Source organism: Helianthus annuus, chromosome 2 (genome assembly GCF_002127325.2).
Source record: "Helianthus annuus cultivar XRQ/B chromosome 2, HanXRQr2.0-SUNRISE, whole genome shotgun sequence".
Taxonomy (NCBI): Eukaryota; Viridiplantae; Streptophyta; class Magnoliopsida; order Asterales; family Asteraceae; genus Helianthus; species Helianthus annuus.
Genome location: NC_035434.2, coordinates 155,339,242 through 155,360,723, shown reverse-complemented (window position 1 = coordinate 155,360,723; position 21,482 = coordinate 155,339,242). Strand labels below are relative to the sequence as shown.

Genomic DNA, 21,482 nt, shown 5'->3' with positions numbered 1-21,482 from the left:
ACCTACTTACCATCTAATTTCCATTTATCTCCCCCCCCGTATTGTTATGACCGTCCCCTAAGGGACCCACCTCAAAGATTTCTAAATCTTTCATAAATCTTACCATGATCTTCCATATCATATTCTTGAGATTTGTTAAGATATGTTTGTACTTTGCAAGACATAGAAACCAAAGGTTAATAAGGTTTGTTGGATATAAGAACATCTATCTTCTTCAACACATAACACACCACAATATCCCTTCTCTCCTTCCTCCATAAGCTCGGCCGAAAACACCCCTTAGACCACAACCATTTTCGATTCCCATTCAAGTGTTCCAAGTGCACTACAAGGTGATACAAGGTGATTAACGAAGCTTGGTGTTCACGGATCCTGAAGGACCTCTACCACAAGCTTTTATCCACTCATTTTTCCCCATTGAGCTTCCCTAGCTTTAAGCTAGTTGTAAGCTTCTTGTTAATCCTTATTTACTTCATGTTTTTAGTGGATAAAAGTTATATTATGGTGAAATCATATGAACACTAAAAGAACACAAACATAAATCATGAACTTAAAGCTTTACATAAAGATGAAACATGATGAAATAATGCTAGTATAATGTTGTTTGGTATATGTTGATGCTTGCTTGTTGATTACTAGAAATATGTTGTTGATCATTATATGAAACTTGTTAACTTATGATTAGAAACATGATTTAACAAGTAGGAGGTCATTAGGGGTTTACATAAAAGAATCACTTCCATATTTAGACATGAACTTGGTGACAAAATGATTTCTTGTAAAATAACAAATAAAGTGATCTAGTAATCTTGTAGATCTAAAACTTGTGAATGATTTTCCTAAAGGAACCAAGTTTGAAAAGATGATTCTTGAAAGATCATGATTTTTAGTAAACCTACACTATTTTAGTGACAAAATAAGTGTAGAAATATTTTTGGAACAAGAAGATGTGGTAAATAAATATTTTTGTAAAAAGTAGCTACAAGTTGTAAACATCTAGAAATCCGGAGAATGAGATTTTCACAAAAGTAAATACACTTCGGAGGTTAACTAAATCCATTAAACGCCATACCAAGTTACTACGCGTTTTTATGAAACATCAAGTTCATGTTGGTTTATAAATAGAATAGTTTGCTCTTGGTAAATTGTTGTTGATTGTTGAATGATTTTTGGAAAAGAAAATGATATGCTTATTAGCATGGACACCCCCATTTACAAAGGAAACTCTGGCGAAATTTTCTAAAAATTGCAACACTTAGAAATTATTTTTCTAACAAGTGTTCACAAATACGTTTTAACTTTGTTTTTCAAAATAAACTTCGCCATGAGTTTTGTTTCAAAAATACAAAGTATCGGAGGTTGATTTTTACAAATAAAATGGTTAAATATATATTTAGAATATATATTTTATACTAGAACACCTGTGTGGATACTTGTTTATTTTGTGAGATAGTCATATTATGTTAGGGTAAAATAATATAACTTAACAAAGTACCTTGACAATAGAATTGTGTGGTATGTGATAGAAGTAATGAGTAGATAAACCGTACGTAGGATACGTGTTATGCATGAGAAACTGATTGTTATCTGTACCTTATTAGGACGTGCTTGATTTCTGATTATTAGAGTAACTAATCTAACCGAGCAAACCAAGGTGAGTTCACACACTTTCTAAGGCATGGGATTCCCGGTGGTTGGGAATGGGTTAAAGAATTAAAACGGAACCTACATATCCTCCTTGGGTAGGATATGTACCGCCATCCTCCATGGGTAGGATGCCAATATTAATCCTGCGTATTCTCCTTGGGTAGAATACGTACGTTCGTCCCCCTTGGGTAGGATAACAACCTTAAAAACTTACTAGACAAAACTCTATCACTATGTCCCTCATTTTATATCGACTTAATCGCCGAGGCCAATGGCGAGCGGGTCATTAGTGAATAGCGCTATTAGGTTTAACAAACCGCACACCGTCCCAGTCGGACGGGCGTGTACTAATGGACTATGGCAAACTGTCAATGATGATAGACATTGATGTAGGGCACAACTTACTTTCGTTAGCAGTCGATATGGTAACGGTCTAGTGGTTCACATGGGGAAGCCTCCCACTGATTATGGATATGGTTTGGGTAATAAAGAAGGAACTGGTTAATCATATTTTCAACTTTGGGGTAACCCCCACGGCAAGTATGCCAGCAAAAGACAAACCATGTTTTCGGAAACAACTTAAAACTAAACAACCAACAGTGAACTCACTCAACTTTGTTGTTGACTCGTTGTTACATGCCTTACAGGTCGTTAGATGCTTATGGAGCTTGCACGAGGAGGAGGTCGTTGTGGGATATGGACTGTTATGTCCTATGCTTAATATTTAAACTTTATGAACTTATAAGACTTATGTTTTGGTTTCACGTTTTATGCTTCCGCTGTTTAATTTGAACTTGGTTAACTAGGTTTTGATCACCAATTATATTGTGTGGTTGGATTTTATCTATCTTAAATACATTGTTCAATATGATTGGTGGCTTGATCCTGGTCATGTCACGCCTCCAAGCAATGATACTCCGCATGGTGGATTTTGGGGGTGTGACAGATTGGTATCAGAGCCATTGGTTATAGCGAACTTGGGTTTAAAAAGGGAAAAAGATTTTTGACAAAACCAGACTATAACCTGTACAGTGCTCAACGATCCACAACGACGCTTCGCTCCACGTGCAAGACTCGACACAATAGGTGGTATGAACTATGTTTATATTGTCTGTTTGATAGTCCACATAGTGCATTAGTTAACGTGATAACTACTATTTGAGCCTTGTGTGCTTACTCTCTTATGTCGTCCCACGCTTACGCACTTTCGCGACACTTTTCTCACTTACGTTGCTTCGTTGTGAAGATCATGAACGGACGCGGAGGACGTGGTGGTATCAACCTGACTCAAGCCCAGTTGATGGCTTTGATCAATGAACGAGTGGCTGAGGCACTCGCAGCTGTCCCTACAGGAGGTATAGCCTGCCATATCAACCCACCTTAGGACGTTTAGATCCTACCCTCGCGAACCAACTCTTGTGCTTAACCTTGTGTTTTATTCTCGCGTAACAGGTCAACATGCTCAGCCTCCCGTATGTACGTTCAAGACATTCATGGATTGCCGACCTAGTACTTTCAGCGGCACAGAAGGAACTGTAGGCCTTCTTCACTGGTTCGAGAAGATTGAGTATGTTTTTGAGATGTGTGAAGGCCCTGAAGATCGTAGGGTGAAATTTGCTACTGGAACACACGAAGGTGCTGCGTTAACCTGGTGGAAAGCACAGGTTCAACTGCTAGGGCTGGCGGTTGCTAATGCCACCCCATGGAACGACTTCAAAGATTTGATCAAAGAAGAGTATTGTAGTCATGACGACATCCACAAGACAGAGGTGGAATTTTTCAATTTGAAGATGACGGGGTCTGAAATCGAGGCATACACAAAGAGATCGAACGAATTAGCTATCTTGTGTCCTACTATGGTGGATCCTCCTATCAAGCGTATCGAGCTGTACCTTAAGGGTTTGGTGCCAGAAATTCAAAGCCACGTGACCTCAGCTAATCTTGGCACCATTCAGCAAATCATCCGGTTAGCTTATCGTCTCACTTATCAGGCAGTTGAGCAGAACAAGCTGCCCAAGCGTATTAGCGCTACTACTGCTGATGCTCCCAGTGATAACAAGCGCAAGTGGGATGGAAATTCGGGCAAGGGTTCTACTTCAGTTCAGTCTCAGTCCCAGCAGCGAAAGACAGATGAGTACATTAGCCCCAGTCAGCAGTCTTCTGGGAATCAAGGCCAGGGTTGATACAAAGGAAATCACCCTAAGTGCAATCGATGTAATTTGCACCACAGCGGGCCGTGCAACAAGGGTCGTTGTCAGAAATGTAACAAACTGGGACATGAAGCCAAGGATTGTAGGAGCTCACGTCCAGCAAATCAGAATCGCCAACAACAATAACAAGCTCCACAGAACCACCAGCAGCAGCAACAGCAGGGCAATAAAGGATGCTTTCAGTGTGGCGCTGAAGGCCACATTAAGAGGAACTGTCCTCAGCTGAACTAGAATCAGAACAACAACAACCAAGGAAACAGGAACAACAATGGAGGCAACAACGGGGGTAACAATAATGGCAATGGTGCCCGAGGTCGTGCCTTCGTGATTGGTCAGGGTGATGCAAGGAACGATCCCAACGTTGTGATGGGTAAGTTTCTTCTAGACGACTTCTTTGTTACTGTTTTATTTGATTCGGGTGCCGATACTAGTTATGTGTCCTTAAAAGTTAGCCAAATGCTTAAGCGCACCCCAGCACTTCTGAACACCAAACACATGGTAGAACTAGCAAACGGTAAAAGTCTTAAAGCCACCCACATAGTTAAGCGTTGTAACCTCGTCTTATCTGGTCAGACCTTTTCTATCGATCTTATTCCTATCGTACTTGGAAGTTTCGACGTCGTTATTGGCATGGATTGGCTATCTTAACATCAAGCGGAGATTATTTGCAAGGAGAAAATCGGCCGTATTCCTCGTTCTAGTGAAAAACCTCTCATGATTCGTAGCGACAAGAGTGGTGTTGTTGTGGGCATCATTTCTTTCCTTAAGGCCCAGAAGTGTTTGCGAAAGGGCCACACTGCTATTCTAGCCCTCGTTTCTGATACATCCTCGGAAGAAAGGAAGATAGAAGACATACCTACTGTACGTGATTTTCCTGAGGTATTTCCGGAGGAATTACCTGGTCTTCCGCCTCATCGACAAGTCGAGTTTCAAATCGAGCTAGCTCCTGGAGCAACGCCCATAGCTCGAGCACCTTATCGTCTAGCTCCATCAGAACTTGAAGAACTGTCCACGCAACTACAAGAACTCTTGGAAAAGGGTTTCATACGTCCTAGCTCTTCGCCTTGGGGAGCTCCAGTGTTATTCGTAAAGAAGAAAGACGGTACCTTCAGAATGTGTATTGACTACCGCGAACTCAATAAGGTAACCGTGAAGAATCGTTATCCTCTTCCACGCATTGATGACTTATTCGACCAGTTGCAAGGGTCGAGCTTCTATTCCAAGATTGACCTGAGGTCAGGCTACCATCAACTGAGAGTCCGAGACGAGGATGTCTCTAAGACAGCATTCAGGACTCGATATGGGCATTACGAGTTTCTGGTTATGCCTTTTGGATAACGAATGCACCTGCAGTCTTCATGGATCTCATGAACAGAGTGTGCAAGCCTTACCTGGATAAGTTTGTCATTGTATTCATCGACGACATCCTGATCTATTCTAAGAGTCAGGAGGAACACGAGCGACACCTGAGGCTTATCTTGGAACTTCTTCGAACAGAGCAGTTGTATGCCAAGTTTTCGAAATGTGACTTCTGGCTTCGCGAAGTCCATTTTCTAGGCCACGTGGTAAACAAGGATGGAATTCATGTGGATCCATCTAAGGTTGACTCGATTAAGAACTGACCTGCACCCCGTACATCAACAGAAATCCGCCAATTCTTGGGTTTGGCAGCATATTACAGAAGGTTTATCAAGGATTTCTCAAAGATTGCGCAACCTCTCACTCCACTGACGCAGAACGGTGTCACCTATCGTTGGAGTGACGCACAGGAGTCCACATTTCAGCACTTAAAAGACAGACTTTGTAGCGCGCCTATCCTCTCATTGCCTGAAGGCACAGATGATTTTGTGGTTTACTGCGACGCCTCCATCCACGGACTTGGTTGCGTGTTGATGCAACGTGATAAGGTCATTGCCTACGCATCACGCCAACTTAAAGTTTACGAAAGGAACAACACTACGCACGACTTGGAATTGGGAGCAGTTGTTTTTGCACTTAAGATATGGAGACATTACCTGTACGGTACCAAGTGCACCATTTACACCGATCACAGGAGTCTCGAGCATATCTTCAAGCAAAAGGAGTTAAACATGCGACAACGCCGATGGGTCGAGCTCTTGAACGATTATGAATGCGCTATCAAATATCATCCGGGCAAGGCCAATGTTTTGGCTGACGCCCTCAGTCGAAAGGATTCTACACCTAAGCGGGTACGTGCGTTACAGCTTACCATTCACTCTGGCCTTCCCGCTCAAATACGAGATACTCAGGTTGAAGCTTTGAAAGCAGAGAACATCAGGGCTGAGTCCTTACGAGGATCGAGGCAGCGACTAGAACAAAAGGAAGACGACGCCTACTATGTAACAGGGCGCATCTGGGTCCCACTTTACGGAAACTTACGTGAACTTGTGATGGATGAAGCGCACAAGTCTCGTTACTCAGTACATCCTGGTTCGGATAAGATATACCACGACCTAAAGACTACATATCGGTGGCCTGGTATGTAAGCCAACATAGTAACCTACGTCAGTAAATGATTGACTTGTTCTAGGGTCAAGGTCGAATACCAGAAACCATCAGGCCCACTTCAACAACCAGAGATACCTAAATGGAAATGGGAGAAAATTTCCATGGATTTCGTTACTGGTCTGCCTAGATCTCAACGCGGAAATGATACCATTTGCGTGATCGTGGATCGACTGACCAAGTCTGCACATTTTCTGGCTATCAAGGAAACGGATAAGTTTTCCACTCTAGCAGACGTCTACCTAAAGGAAGTAGTATCAAGGCACGGAGTGCCAACCTCCATGATTTCTGATCGTGACTCACATTTTACATCTGAGTTGTGGCGAGCTATGCACAAGTCCTTTGGTTCTCAATTAGACATGAGCACGGCATATCATCCACAGAAGGATGGGCAATCTGAACGCACCATCCAAACCCTTGAAGACATGCTTAGGGCATGTGTAATCGACTTTGGCAATGGCTGGGAAAAACACCTCCCGTTAGTGGAGTTTTCGTATAACAACAGTTACCACACCAGCATCCAAGCCGCTCCGTTTGAGGTATTGTACGGACGGAAGTGTCGATCGCCTCTTTGTTGGGCAGAGGTTGGCGACAGTCAAATCACAGGCCCAGAACTTGTAGTAGATACAACCGAGAGGATTGCTCAGATACGACAACGAATGGCGGTAGCTCGTGACCGTCAAAACTCATTGAGAAGATTGGCAAGGTGGCCTACAAGCTGAATCTACCGGCAGAACACACCGGAGTTCACAATGTTTTCCATGTGTCGAATCTGAAAAAGTGTCTGTCAGATGAGACCCTCATAGTTCCTCTCAAGGAGCTCACTTTCGACGACTAGCTGCGATTCGTCGAGGAACCAGTAGAGATTACTGATCGAGATGTTAAAGTTCTCAAGCGTACAAGAATACCTCTTCTTCGAGTTCGTTGGAATTCCCGTCGTAGCCCAGAGTATACCTGGGAACGAGAAGACCAAATGAAACTCAAGTATCCCCAGTTGTTTAAGAAAAGTGCAACCACTATTGAGGTTGAAGTTACTGCAGAATTTCGGGACGAAATTCCAAACCAATGGGGGGATGATGTGACACCCCAGGAAAACCAGGAAACCACGCAACTTAACTAGCTTCCTCAGTAACCACGTGCTAAATTTCGAGACGAAATTCTCTTAACAGGGGGAGAATGTGACAACCCTCAAAAATTACATATATCAGTACGATTCATTAATGTTAATTAAAGTTCTTGATGTCTGTGCTGTATTACTTAACTGCTTTCTGATTTATGCGTCGTACTTACATGTACTTTTTAACATACTAGTCTTGTACAGAAAATTGACTAAATGGCCCTGTATGCTTTCCTAAGTGTTGGGAATTAAAAGTGTTACACAAAGATATATATAGGACACTATATGGAATAACTTAGCACTTTAACGGAACGGTATCTAACCAAACAACCGGACCTTACTCGGAACACAAAAATATTGTTAAAAACATTGTTTTTATTTTCCTAAGTTAGTTATGGCTCCCGAACACTTAAACTTATTACATAATGCAAGTTACTCATAACACTAGAATTTTACCATTTAACTTCCACTAAACTACCTACTTACCATCTAATTTCCATTTATCCCCCCCCCCCTTTTGTTATGACCGTCCCCTAAGGGACCCACCTCAAATATTTCTAAATCTTTCATAAATCTTACCATGATCTTCCATATCATATTCTTGAGATTTGTTAAGATATGTTTGTACTTTGCAAGACATAGAAACCAAAGGGTAATAAGGTTTGTTGGATATAAGAACATCTATCTTCTTCAACACATAACACACCACAATATCCCTTCTCTCCTTCCTCCATAAGCTCAGCCGAAAACACCCCTTACACCACAACCATTTTCGATTCCCATTCAAGTGTTCCAGGTGCACTACAAGGTGATACAAGGTGATTAACGAAGCTTGGTGTTCACGGATCGTGAAGGACCTCTACCACAAGCTTTTATCCACTCATTTTTCCCTATTGAGCTTCCCTAGCTTTAAGCTAGTTGTAAGCTTCTTGTTAATCCTTATTTACTTCATGTTTTTAGTGGATAAAAGTTATATTATGGTGAAATCATATGAACACTAAAAGAACACAAACATAAATCATGAACTTAAAGCTTTACATAAAGATGAAACATGATGAAATAATGCTAGTATAATGTTGTTTGGTATATGTTGATGCTTGCTTGTTGATTACTAGAAATATGTTTTTGATCATTATATGAAACTTGTTAACTTACGATTAGAAACATGATTTAACAAGTACGAGGTCATTAGGGGTTTACATAAAAGAATCACCTCCATATTTAGACATGAACTTGGTGACAAAATGATTTCTTGTAAAAAAACAAATAAAGTGATCTAGTAATCTTGTAGATCTATAACTTGTGAATGATTTTCCTAAAGGAACCAAGTTTGAAAAGATGATTCTTGAAAGATCATGATTTTTAGTAAACCTACACTATTTTTAGTGACAAAATAAGTGTAGAAATATTTTTGGAACAAGAAGATGTGGTAAGTAAATATTTTTGTAAAAAGTAGCTACAAGTTGTAAACATCTAGAAATCCGGAGAATGAGATTGTCACAAAAGTAAATACACTTCGGAGGTTAACTAAACCCACTAAACGCCATACCAAGTTACTACGCGTTTTTATGAAACATCAAGTTCATGTTGGTTTATAAATAGAATAGTTTGCTCTTGGTAAATTGTTGTTGATTGCTGAATGATTTTTGGAAAAGAAAATGATATGCTTATTAGCATGGACACCCCCATTTACAAAGGAAACTCTGGCGAAATTTTCTAAAAATTGCAACACTTAGAAATTATTTTTCTAACAAGTGTTCACAAATACGTTTTAACTTTGTTTTTCAAAATAAACTTTGCCATGAGTTTTGTTACAAAAATACAAAGTATCGGAGGTTGATTTTTACAAATAAAATGTTAAATATATATTTAGAATATATATTTTATACTAGAACATCTGTGTGGATACTTGTTTATTTTGTGAGATAGTCATATTATGTTAAGGTAAAATAATATAACTTAACAAAGTACCTTGACAATAGAATTGTGTGGTATATGATAGAAGTAATGAGTAGATAAACCGTACGTAGGATACGTGTTATGCATGAGAAACTGATTGTTATCTGTACCTTATTAGTACGTGCTTGATTTCTGATTATTAGAGTAACTAATCTAACCGAGCAAACCAAGGTGAGTTCACACACTTTCTAAGGCATGGGATTCCCGGTGGTTGGGAATGGGTTAAAGAATTAAAACGAAACCTACATATCCTCCTTGGGTAGGATATGTACCGCCATCCTCCATGGGTAGGATGCCAATATTAATCCTGCATATTCTCCTTGGGTAGAATACGTACGTTCGTCCTCCTTGGGTAGGACAACAACCTTAAAAACTTACTAGACAAAACTCTATCATTAAGTCCCTCAATTTATATCGACTTAATCGCCGAGGCCAATGGCAAGCGGGTCATTAGTTAATAGCGCTATTAGGTTTAACAAACCTCACACCGTGCCAGTCGGACGGGCGTATACTAATGGACTATGGCAAACTGTCAAAGATGATAGTCATTGACGTAGGGCACAACTTACTTTCGTTAGTAGTCGATGTGGTAACGGTCTAGTGGTTCACATGGGGAAGCCTCCCACTGATTATGGATATGGTTTGGGTAATAAAGAAGGAACCGGTTAATCATATTTTCAACTTTGGGATAACCCCCACGGCAAGTACGCCAGCAAAAGACAAACCATGTTTTCGGAACCAACTTAAAACTAAACAATCAACTGTGAACTCACTCAACTTTGTTGTTGACTCGTTGTTACATGCCTTACAGGTCGTTAGATGCTTATGGTGCTTGCACGAGGAGGAGGTCATTGTGGGATATGGACTGTTATGTCCCGTGCTTAATATTTGAACTTTATGAACTTATAAGACTTATGTTTTGGTTTCACGTTTTATGCTTCCGCTGTTTAATATGAACTTGGTTAACTAGCTTTTGATCACCAATTATATTGTGTGGTTGGATTTTATCTATCTTAAATACATTGTTCAATATGATTGGTGGCTTGATCCTGGTCATGTCACGCCTCCAAGCGGTGATACTCCGCATGGTGGATTTTGGGGGTGTGACAGATTGGTATCAGAGCTATTGGTTATAGTGAACTTGGTTTTAAAAAGGGAAAAAGCTTTTTGACAAAACCAGACTATAACCTGTACAGTGCTCAACGATCCACAACGACGCTTCGCCCCACGTGCAAGACTCGACACAATAGGTGGTATGAATTATGTTTATATTGTCTGTTTGATAGTCCACATAGTGCATTAGTTAACGTGATAACTGCTATTTGAGCCTTGTGTGCTTACTCTCTTCTGTCGTCCCACGCTTACGCACTTTCACGACACTTTTCTCACTTACGTTGCTTCATTGTGAAGATCATGAACGGACGTGGAGGACGTGGTGGTATCAACCTGACTCAAGCCCACTTGACGGCTTTGATCAATGAACGAGTGGCTGAAGCACTCGCAGCTGTCCTTGCAGGAGGTATAGCCTGCCATATCAACCCACCTTAGGACGTTTAGATCCTACCCTCGCGAACCAACTCTTGTGCTTAACCTTGTGTTTTATTCTGGTGCAACAGGTCAACATGCTCAGCCTCCCGTATCTACGATCAAGACATTCATGGATTGCCGACCTAGTACTTTCAGCGGCACAGAAGGAGCTGTAGGCCTTCTTTACTGGTTCGAGAAGATTGAGTCTGTTTTTGAGATGTGTGAATGCCCTGAAGATCGTAGGGTGAAATTTGCTACTGGAACACTCGAAGGTGCTGCATTAACCTGGTGGAAAGCACAGGTTTAACTGCTAGGGCTGGCGGTTGCTAATGCCACCCCATGGAACGACTTCAAAGATTTGATCAAAGAAGAGTACTGTAGTCGTGACGACATCCACAAGCTAGAGGTAGAATTTTTCAATTTGAAGATGACGGGGTCTGAAATCGAGGCATACACAAAGAGATCGAATGAATTAGCTATCTTGTGTCCTACTATGGTGGATCCTCCTATCAAGCGTATCGAGTTGTACCTTAAGGGTTTGGTGCCAGAAATTCAAAGCCATGTAACCTCAGCTAATCTTGGCACCAGTCAGCAAATCATCCGGTTAGCTCATCGTCTCACTGATCAGGTAGTTAAGCAGAACAAGCTGCCCAAGCGTATTAGCGCTACTACTGCTGATGCTTCCAGTGATAACAAGCACAAGTGGGATGGAAATTCGGGCAAGGGTTCTACTTTAGTTCAGTCTCAGTCCCAGCAGCGAAAGACAGATGAGTACATTAGCCCCAGTCACCAGTCTTTTGGGAATCAAGGCAAGGGTTGATACAAAGGAAATCACCCTAAGTGCAATCGATGCAATTTGCACCACAGCGGGCCGTGCAACAAGGGTCGTTGTCAGAGATGTAACAAACTGGGACATGAAGCCAAGGATTGTAGGAGCTCATGTCCAGCAAATCAGAATCGCCAACAACAACAACAAGCTCCACCGAACCACCAGCAGCAGCAACAGCAGGGCAATAAAGGATGCTTTTAGTGTGGCGCTGAAGGCCACATTAAGAGGAACTGTCCTCAGCTGAACCAGAATCAGAACAACAACAACCAAGGAAATGGGAACAACAATGGAGGCAACAATGGAGGCAACAACGGGGGTAACAATAATGGCAATGGCGCCCAAGGTCGTGCCTTCGTGATTGGTCAGGGTGATGCAAGGAACGATCCCAACGTTGTGATGGGTAAGTTTCTTCTGGACGACTTCTTTGTTACTGTTTTATTTGATTCGGGTGCCGATACTAGTTATGTGTCCTTAAAAGTTAGCCAAATGCTTAAGCGCACCCCAGCACTTCTGAACACCAAACACACGGTAGAACTAGCAAACGGTAAAAGTCTTGAAGCCACCCACATAGTTAAGGGTTGTAACCTCGTCTTAGCTGGTCAGACCTTTTCTATCAATCTTATTCCTATCGTACTTGGAAGTTTCGACGTCGTTATTGGCATGGATTGGCTATCTCAACATCAAGCGGAGATTATTTGCAAGGAGAAAATCATCCGTATTCCTCGTTCTGGTGAAAAACCTCTCATGATTCGTAGCGACAAGAGTGGTGCTGTTGTGGCATCATTTCTTTCCTTAAGGCCCAGAAGTGTTTGCGAAAGGGCCACACTGCTATTCTAGCCTTCGTTTCTGATACATCCTCGGAAGAAAGGAAGATAAAAGACATACCTATTGTACATGATTTTCCTGAGGTATTTCCTGAGGAATTACCTGGTCTTCCGCCTCATCGACAAGTCGAGTTTCAAATCGAGCTAGCTCCTGGAGCAGCGCCCATAGCTCGAGCACCTTATCGTCTAGCTCCATCAGAACTTGAAGAACTGTCCACGCAACTACAAGAACTCTTGGAAAAGGGTTTCATACGTCCTAGCTCTTCGCCTTGGGGAGCTCAAGTGTTATTCGTAAAGAAGAAAGACGGTACCTTCAGAATGTGTATTGACTACCGCGAACTCAACAAGGTGACCATGAAGAATCGTTATCCTCTTCCACGCATTGATGACTTATTCGACCAGTTGTATGGGTCGAGCTTCTATTCCAAGATTGACCTGAGGTCAGGCTACCATCAACTGAGAATCCGAGACGAGGATGTCTCTAAGACAGCATTCAGGACTCGATATGGGCATTACGAGTTTCTGGTTATGCCTTTTGGATTAACGAATACACCTGCAGTCTTCATGGATCTCATGAACAGAGTGTGCAAGCCTTACCTGGATAAGTTTGTCATTGTATTCATCAACGACATTCTGATCTATTCTAAGAGTCAGGAGGAACACGTGCGACACCTAAGGCTTATCTTGGAACTTCTTCGAACAGAGCAGTTGTATGCCAAGTTTTCGAAATGTAACTTCTGGCTTCGCGAAGTCCATTTTCTAGGCCACGTGGTAAACAAGGATGGAATTCATGTGGATCCATCTAAGGTTGACTCGATCAAGAACTGGCCTGCACCCCGTACACCAACAGAAATCCGCCAATTCTTGGGTTTGGCAGCATATTACAGAAGGTTTATCAAGGATTTCTCTAAGATTGTGCAACCTCTCACTTCACTGACGCAGAAGGGTGTCACCTATCGTTGGGGTGATGCATAGGAGTCCCCATTTCAGCACTTAAAAGACAGACTTTGTAGCGCGCCTATCCTCTCATTGCCTGAAGGCACAGATGATTTTATGGTTTACTGCGACGCCTCCATCCAAGGACTTGGTTGCGTGTTGATGCAACGTGATAAGGTCATTGCCTACGCATCGCGCCAACTTAAAGTTCACGAATGGAACAACACTACGCACGACTTGGAATTGGGAGCAGTTTTTTTTGCACTTAAGATATGGAGACATTACCTGTACGGTACCAAGTGCACCATTTACACCGATCACAGGAGTCTCGAGCATATCTTCAAGCAAAAGGAGTTAAACATGCGACAACGCCGATGGGTCGAGCTCTTGAACGATTACGAATGCGCTATCAAATATCATCTGGGCAAGTCCAATGTTGTGGCTGACGCCCTTAGTCGAAAGGATTCTACACCTAAGCGTGTACGTGCGTTACAGCTTACCATTCACTCTAGCCTTCCCGCTCAAATACGAGATGCTCAGGTTAAAGCGTTGAAAGCAGAGATCATCAGGGCTGAGTCCTTACGAGGATCGAGGCAGCGGCTAGAACAAAAGGAAGACGGCGCCTACTATGTAACAGGGCGCATCTGGGTCCCACTTTACGGAAACTTACGCGAACTTGTGATGGATGAAGCGCACAAATCTCGTTACTCAGTACATCCTGGTTCGGATAAGATGTACCACGACCTAAAGACTACATACTGGTGGCCTGGTATGAAAGCCAACATAGCAACCTACGTCAGTAAATGCTTGACTTGTGCTAGGGTCAAGGTCGAATACCAGAAACCATCAGGCCCACTTCAACAACCAGAGATACCTAAATGGAAATGGGAGAAAATTTCCATGGATTTCGTTACTGGTCTGCCTATATCTCAACGCGGAAATGATACCGTTTGCGTGATCGTGGATCGACTAACCAAGTCTGCACATTTTCTGGCTATCAAGGAAATGGATAAGTTTTCCACTCTAGCAGACATCTACCTAAAGAAAGTAGTATCAAGGCACGGAGTGCCAACCTCCATGATTTCTGATCGTGACTCACATTTTACATCTGAGTTGTGGCGAGCTATGCACAAGTCCTTGGGTTCTCAATTAGACATGAGCACGGCATATCATCCACAGACAGATGGGCAATCTGAACGCACCATCCAAACCCTTGAAGACATGCTTAGGGCATGTGTAATCGACTTTGGCAATGGCTGGGAAAAACACCTCCCGTTAGTGGAGTTTTCGTATAACAACAGTTACCACACCAGCATCCAGGCCGCTCCGTTTGAGGCATTGTACGGACGGAAGTGTCGATCGCCTCTTTGTTGGGCAGAGGTTGGCGACAGTCAAATCACTGGCCAAGAACTTGTAGTAGATACAACCGAGAGGATTGCTCAGATACGACAACGAATGGCGGCAGCTCGTGACCGTCAGAACTCATTGAGAAGATTGGCAAGGTGGCCTACAAGCTGAATCTACCGGCATAACTCAGCGGAGTTCACAATGTTTTCCATGTGTCGAATCTGAAAAAGTATCTGTCAGATGAGACCCTCATAGTTCCTCTCAAGGAGCTCACTATCGACGACCAGCTGCGATTCGTCGAGGAACTAGTAGAGATTACTGATCGAGATGTTAAAGTTCTCAAGCGTACCAGAATACCTCTTGTTCGAGTTCATTGGAATTCCCGTCGTGGCCCAGAGTATACCTAGGAACGAGAAGACCAAATGAAACTCAAGTATCCCCAGTTGTTTAAGAAAAGTGCAACCACTATTGAGGCTGAAGCTACTGCAGAATTTCGGGATGAAATTCCAAACCAACAGGGGGATGATGTGACACCCCAGGAAAACCAGGAAACCACGCAACTTAACTAGCTTCCTCAGTAACCACGCGCTAAATTTCGGGACGAAATTCTCTTAACAGGGGGAGAATGTGACAACCCTCAAAAATTACATATATCCGTACGATTCATTAATGTTAATTAAAGTGCTTGATGTCTGTGCTGAATTACTTAACTACTTTCTGATTTCTGCGTCATACTTACATGTACTTTTTAACATACTAGTCTTGTACAGAAAATTGACTAAATGGACCTGTATGCTTTCCTAAGTGTTGGTAATTAAAAATGTTACACAAAGATATATATAGGACACTATATGGAATAACTTAGCACTTTAACGGAACGGTATCTAACCAAACAACCGGACATTACCCGGAACACAAAAATATTGTTAAAAACATTGTTTTTATTTTCCTAAGTTAGTTATGGCTCCCGAACACTTAAACTTATTACATAATGCAAGTTACTCATAACACTAGAATTTTACCATTTAACTTCCACTAAACTACCTACTTACCATCTAATTTCCATTTATCCCCCCCCCCTTGTTATGACCGTCCCCTAAGGGACCCACCACAAAGATTTCTAAATCTTTCATAAATCTTACCATGATCTTCCATATCATATTCTTGAGATTTGTTAAGATATGTTTGTACTTTGCAAGACATATAAACCAAAGGGTAATAAGGTTTGTTGGATATAAGAACATCTATCTTCTTCAATACATAACACACCACAATATCCCTTCTCTCCTTCCTCCATAAGCTCGGCCGAAAACACCCCTTACACCACAACCATTTTCGATTCCCATTCAAGTGTTCCAAGTGCACTACAAGGTGATACAAGGTGATTAACGAAGCTTGGTGTTCACGGATAGTGAAGGACCTCTACCACAAGCTTTTATCCACTCATTTTTCCCCATTGAGCTTCCCTAGCTTTAAGCTAGTTGTAAGCTTCTTGTTAATCCTTATTTACTTCATGTTTTTAGTGGATAAAAGTTACATTATGGTGAAATCATATGAACACTAAAAGTATACAAACATAAATCATGAACTTAAAGCTTTACATAAAGATGAAACATGATGAAATAATGCTAGTATAATGTTGTTTGGTATATGTTGATGCTTGCTTGTTGATTACTAGAAATATGTTGTTGATCATTATATGAAACTTGTTAACTTATGATTAGAAACATGATTTAACAAGTAGGAGGTGATTAGGGGTTTACATAAAAGAATCACTTCCATATTTAGAATGAACTTGGTGACAAAATGATTTCTTGTAAAATAACAAATAAAGTGATCTAGTAATCTTGTAGATCTAAAACTTGTGAATGATTTTCCTAAAGGAACCAAGTTTGAAAAGATGATTCTTGAAAGATCATGATTTTTAGTAAACCTACACTATTTTTAGTGACAAAATAAGTGTAGAAATATTTTTGGAACAAGAAGATGTGGTAAATAAATATTTTTGTAAAAAGTAGCTACAAGTTGTAAACATCTAGAAATCCGGAGAATGAGATTTTCACAAATGTAAATACACTTCGGAGGTTAACTAAACCCACTAAACGCCATACCAAGTTACTACGCGTTTTTATGAAACATCAAGTTCATGTTGGTTTATAAATAGAATAGTTTGCTCTTGGTAAATTGTTGTTGATTGTTGAATGATTTTTGGAAAAGAAAATGATATGCTTATTAGCATGGACAACCCCATTTACAAAGGAAACTCTGGCGAAAATTTTCTAAAAATTGCAACACTTAGAAATTATTTTTCTAACAAGTGTTCACAAATACGTTTTAACTTTGTTTTTCAAAATAAACTTCGCCATGAGTTTTGTTACAAAAATACAAAGTATCGGAGGTTGACTTTTACAAATAAAATGGTTAAATATATATTTAGAATATATATTTTACACTAGAACACCTGTGTGGATACTTGTTTATTTTGTGAGATAGTCATATTATGTTAGGGTAAAGTAATATAACTTAACAAAGTACCTTGACAATAGAATTGTGTGGTATGTGATAGAAGTAATGAGTAGATAAACCGTACGTAGGATACGTGCTATGCATGAGACTGATTGTTATCTGTACCTTATTAGGACGTGCTTGATTTCTGATTATTAGAGTAACTAATCTAACCGAGCAAACCAAGGTGAGTTCACACACTTTCTAAGGCATGGGATTCCCGGTGGTTGGGAATGGGTTAAAGAATTAAAAGGGAACCTACATATCCTCCTTGGGTAGGATATGTACCGCCATCCTCCATGGGTAGGATGCCAATATTAATCCTGCGTATTCTCTTTGGGTAGAATACGTACGTTCGTCCTCCTTGGGTAGGATAACAACCTTAAAAACTTACTAGACAAAACTCTATCATTAAGTCCCTCATTTTATATCGACTTAATCGCCAGGCCAATGGCGAGCAGGTCATTAGTTAATAGCGGTATTAGGATTAACAAACCTCACACCGTGTTAGTCGGATAGGCGTGTACTAATGGACTATGGCAAACTGTCAATGATGATAGACATTGACGTAAGGCACAACTTACTTTCGTTAGTAGTCGATATGGTAACGGTCTAGTGGTTCACATGGGGAAGCCTCCCACTGATTATGGATATGGTTTGGGTAATAAAGAAGGAACTGGTTAATCATATTTTCAACTTTGGGGTAACCCCCACGGTAAGTACGCCAGCAAAAGACAAACCATGTTTTCGAAACCAACTTAAAACTAAACAACCAACTGTGAACTCACTCAACTTTGTTGTTGACTCGTTGTTACATGCCTTACAGGTCGTTAGATGCTTATGGAGCTTGCACGAGGAGGAGGTCGTTGTGGGATATGGACTGTTATGTCCCGTGCTTAATATTTGAACTTTATGAACTTATAAGACTTATGTTTTGGTTTCACGTTTTATGCTTCCGCTGTTTAATTTGAACTTGGTTAACTAGCTTTTGATCACCAATTATATTGTTTTGGATTTTATCTATCTTAAATACATTGTTCAATATGATTGGTGGCTTGATCCTGGTCATGTCACGCCTCCAAACGGTGATACTCCGCATGGTGGATTTTGGGGGTGTGACAAATCATAACTCTATTGTTTAGCGGGAAGTGGACATTGACAATCGTACCCTGGCATAACAATTAGCGCTCCCTGCCACGTGTTGGGCCAGGATCCGTTCTCACACTTTTCACCGTTCTCTTCTGATCCCGTTTCTATATATATATATATATATATATATATTAGATTGAGAAATTATCTTCAACATCAGCATCCAGTAACTAAGTTGGGTCTTATATATTTCAAGCGTTGAGGATGAATTCCTTAATAACTCTGATTTTACTCTCATAGCTTTTCTCGGTACCATAGTAGTGGTATACATTTTTTTTGCATATACGTTTTGATTTATAATGCCTTTTAGTTGGTATTTGGTGTGGCATCTACTTCTGCAAATTCTCCTAAATTTATTCATTTATGTTATAATCCGACAAGTAAAACCGTTAAAAAGATGTTTGCTTTGGTAGGGAAGGCACTCAAGAAATCTTATACTTGTTTGAGTAATAAATAATAATGATCTCTTTTGTGAGTAACAAATAATAATTATCTATTTTGCTCACAGTGATGGCTACAATTTATAACAGAACCTGGTTGTTCAATTCAATGAGCTTATGAAATTTGATATGGGAGGCCCGACTGAGGATTTGGGCGATGCAAAATCTTTTTGTCAAATTAGACCGTCTGGTGTAGAGGTAAAAAATTTTAATTCTTTTTTTCTATAAATATTTTCGTTTGGCCTCTTTCATATTTCTCAAACTTATAACGGATGGCTTGTAATGAAGATGTTGGTATTAAACAACAGGCAAGTGACTTAAAAGTATATGTCTTCAGTTTTTAATATATAGGATCAATAATAAAGTTGGTCTTTTTACAAATGTAAACTTCACGCTTCAAGGTTTTGCGATACAAGGAAGAAACAAAACCAACACTCATACTCTAATTCACTTTTGTAGGTACTACCAACAAGTTTTGTTAGAATGTTTTATGAATGAAGACTTGAATGAAAAAAGTTCTCAAGAAAAAGAATTGTGGTGAATTGTTATCACTGATTGTTGTAAAGAATTGAGAAGGACATGGGTTTGAAATTAAAGACCGTCATGGTGTACAGGGTTATTGATCGTTCAATAATTCTAATGTCCCTCGACTATTTGTTGTAAATGTTTGCTTATTCGAATATATCAAATTTTAGTGTTTTTCATTTGACCAATTTTCAGCTAACTTCTACTAATTTGATGGACACTTGGTAAAAGTTGTTTTTGTATTACGTTTAGATAGCTATATTTGTTTATATTTTTTTATTTTACACTTATTGTATATATCATTTAAATGGTCTAAGGGTGTACGGGGTGTGTTAGACAAACCCATCACCAACCCCCTTCTGCTGATTGAGAAACCACCGCCACCCCCTTGTGCTGATCGTATTGATGATGAAGAGGGTGATTTCGGCATGCGCCTGCCGCAAGCGACAACGAGAAGGAAAGGGAGAAGTGGTGGGGCCCATACCAATCACATATTTTTGTTTTTTTTTAAATGGTTTGCCTAATCTCAATTTAGGCATGCACCCCTTGTGTTTTTTGGGTAATAGGCAAAAGTTATAGTCAAATTACATGGCACAATTCAATTGGGTGAGGGAAAACTTTGCCTAAAGGGATTAGGCATTAAGTATTTAGGTAGGATAACTTAGTACATATAATATATTAATTTAGATATATGTAAACGGTTGCGTAGCACGTACATGATTGCATATTTGTAATCTACTAGTTTTTGGATTGACCCATGGATTAATCAAGAAACGCTTAATGATCGATATCCTAACTTGTTTGCATTGGAGAAATATAAAGGTTGCAAGGTGGGCGAGAGGTCGGCTGAGATTGGAGACAGGAGGGCGATTACTTGGAATTGGAAAAGATCTCCGGCTACTGTTGATGGTATAGCGGCCAGAAACGAATTAGAAATGGATTTGATGCAGTGCGTATTATCAACGGGTCGTGACAGATGGGTTTGGAATGATCGCAAGTGCATTTCATTCTCAGTTGCAGGTGCTAAAAGATGGCTGTAGGGATCGGATAATAATGCGGAACGTAGTGAATTCAAGTGGAGTAAGTGGCTTCCGAGTAAAGTTAATATATTTATGTGGAGAGCATGTTTAAATCGGCTTCCAACAAAGGTAGCATTGAGGTAAGAAACGTGCAGCTCCAAGATTCGTTCTGTTCGTTATGTGGGGACAATGAAGAAACGACGGACCATATTCTTACTGGATGCGGTTTAGCGGCTGGAGTGTGGGCTGCCATCTCGGTTTGGTGTAGGGTGCCAAACATATTTGCCTTTTCGACAAAGGACCTTGTCTCTGCACAAGCTCAGCAAGGTTGGCCGGAGAATAAGAAGATCATTGTTCAAGGTATTATTACGATTGCCGCGTGGAGAGTGTGGAAAGCGAGGAATGAGAAGACATTTTCGAATAAGGTTCCTAAAGTGGCGGATATTATCTCGGACATTAAGACGTTGGGTTTTTTATGGTTTAAGAATAGGGCGAAATGGGGTTCGGTGGATGGGGATAAATGGTGTAAATTTGACATTATGTAACTTGTATGTTGGTTTTTCGGGTTTGTATTCCGTCTTGGAATTTTAACCCGTTTGGTGTTTTATGAAAGTCGACTTTTCAAAAAAAAAAAAAAAAATTACACAGGATGCAAATCACATTGACTATCAGTTTTGCTATTCTTCTCAATTCCTTTTTCTTCAATTTCTTTGGGATTCTACTAAAAAAAATTCCAATCAGGGGTTATTTATTAAAAGTTATAATGGTACTGTTACTTGTGTAAATGATTACATAATCGACTTAATAACATATATGTATATATGTATAGGGGATCCATGGATTATCAGAAAACTATTTTAAATGAGAAAATCAAAAAATTAATTAAAAAGGCCTAAAAAACATACCAATTTTTTTAATAAAA

At 40.4% G+C, this 21,482-nt stretch overlaps 1 protein-coding gene and 1 long non-coding RNA gene across 2 annotated transcripts; both read left to right on the top strand.

The window, feature by feature from the left end:
- Positions 1-18,719: 18,719 nt before the first annotated feature.
- LOC118487968 lies at positions 18,720-20,257 on the top strand. The gene is made up of 3 exons (XR_004883035.1): positions 18,720-18,839; positions 19,085-19,214; positions 19,476-20,257. It is a non-coding gene; the product is annotated as an uncharacterized LOC118487968 (long non-coding RNA).
- Positions 20,258-20,664: 407 nt separating this feature from the next.
- Positions 20,665-21,105, top strand: LOC110898324. Its single transcript, XM_022145095.1, has one exon. It carries the CDS (start codon positions 20,665-20,667, stop codon positions 21,103-21,105), a length of 441 nt encoding a protein of 146 aa, XP_022000787.1.
- Positions 21,106-21,482: the final 377 nt, after the last annotated feature.

Bases quoted from the DNA above. Each gene is read 5' to 3' on its own strand.
- LOC110898324 (XM_022145095.1), top strand. From the start codon at position 20,665: ATGTTTAAATCGGCTTCCAACAAAGGTAGCATTGAGGTAAGAAACGTG.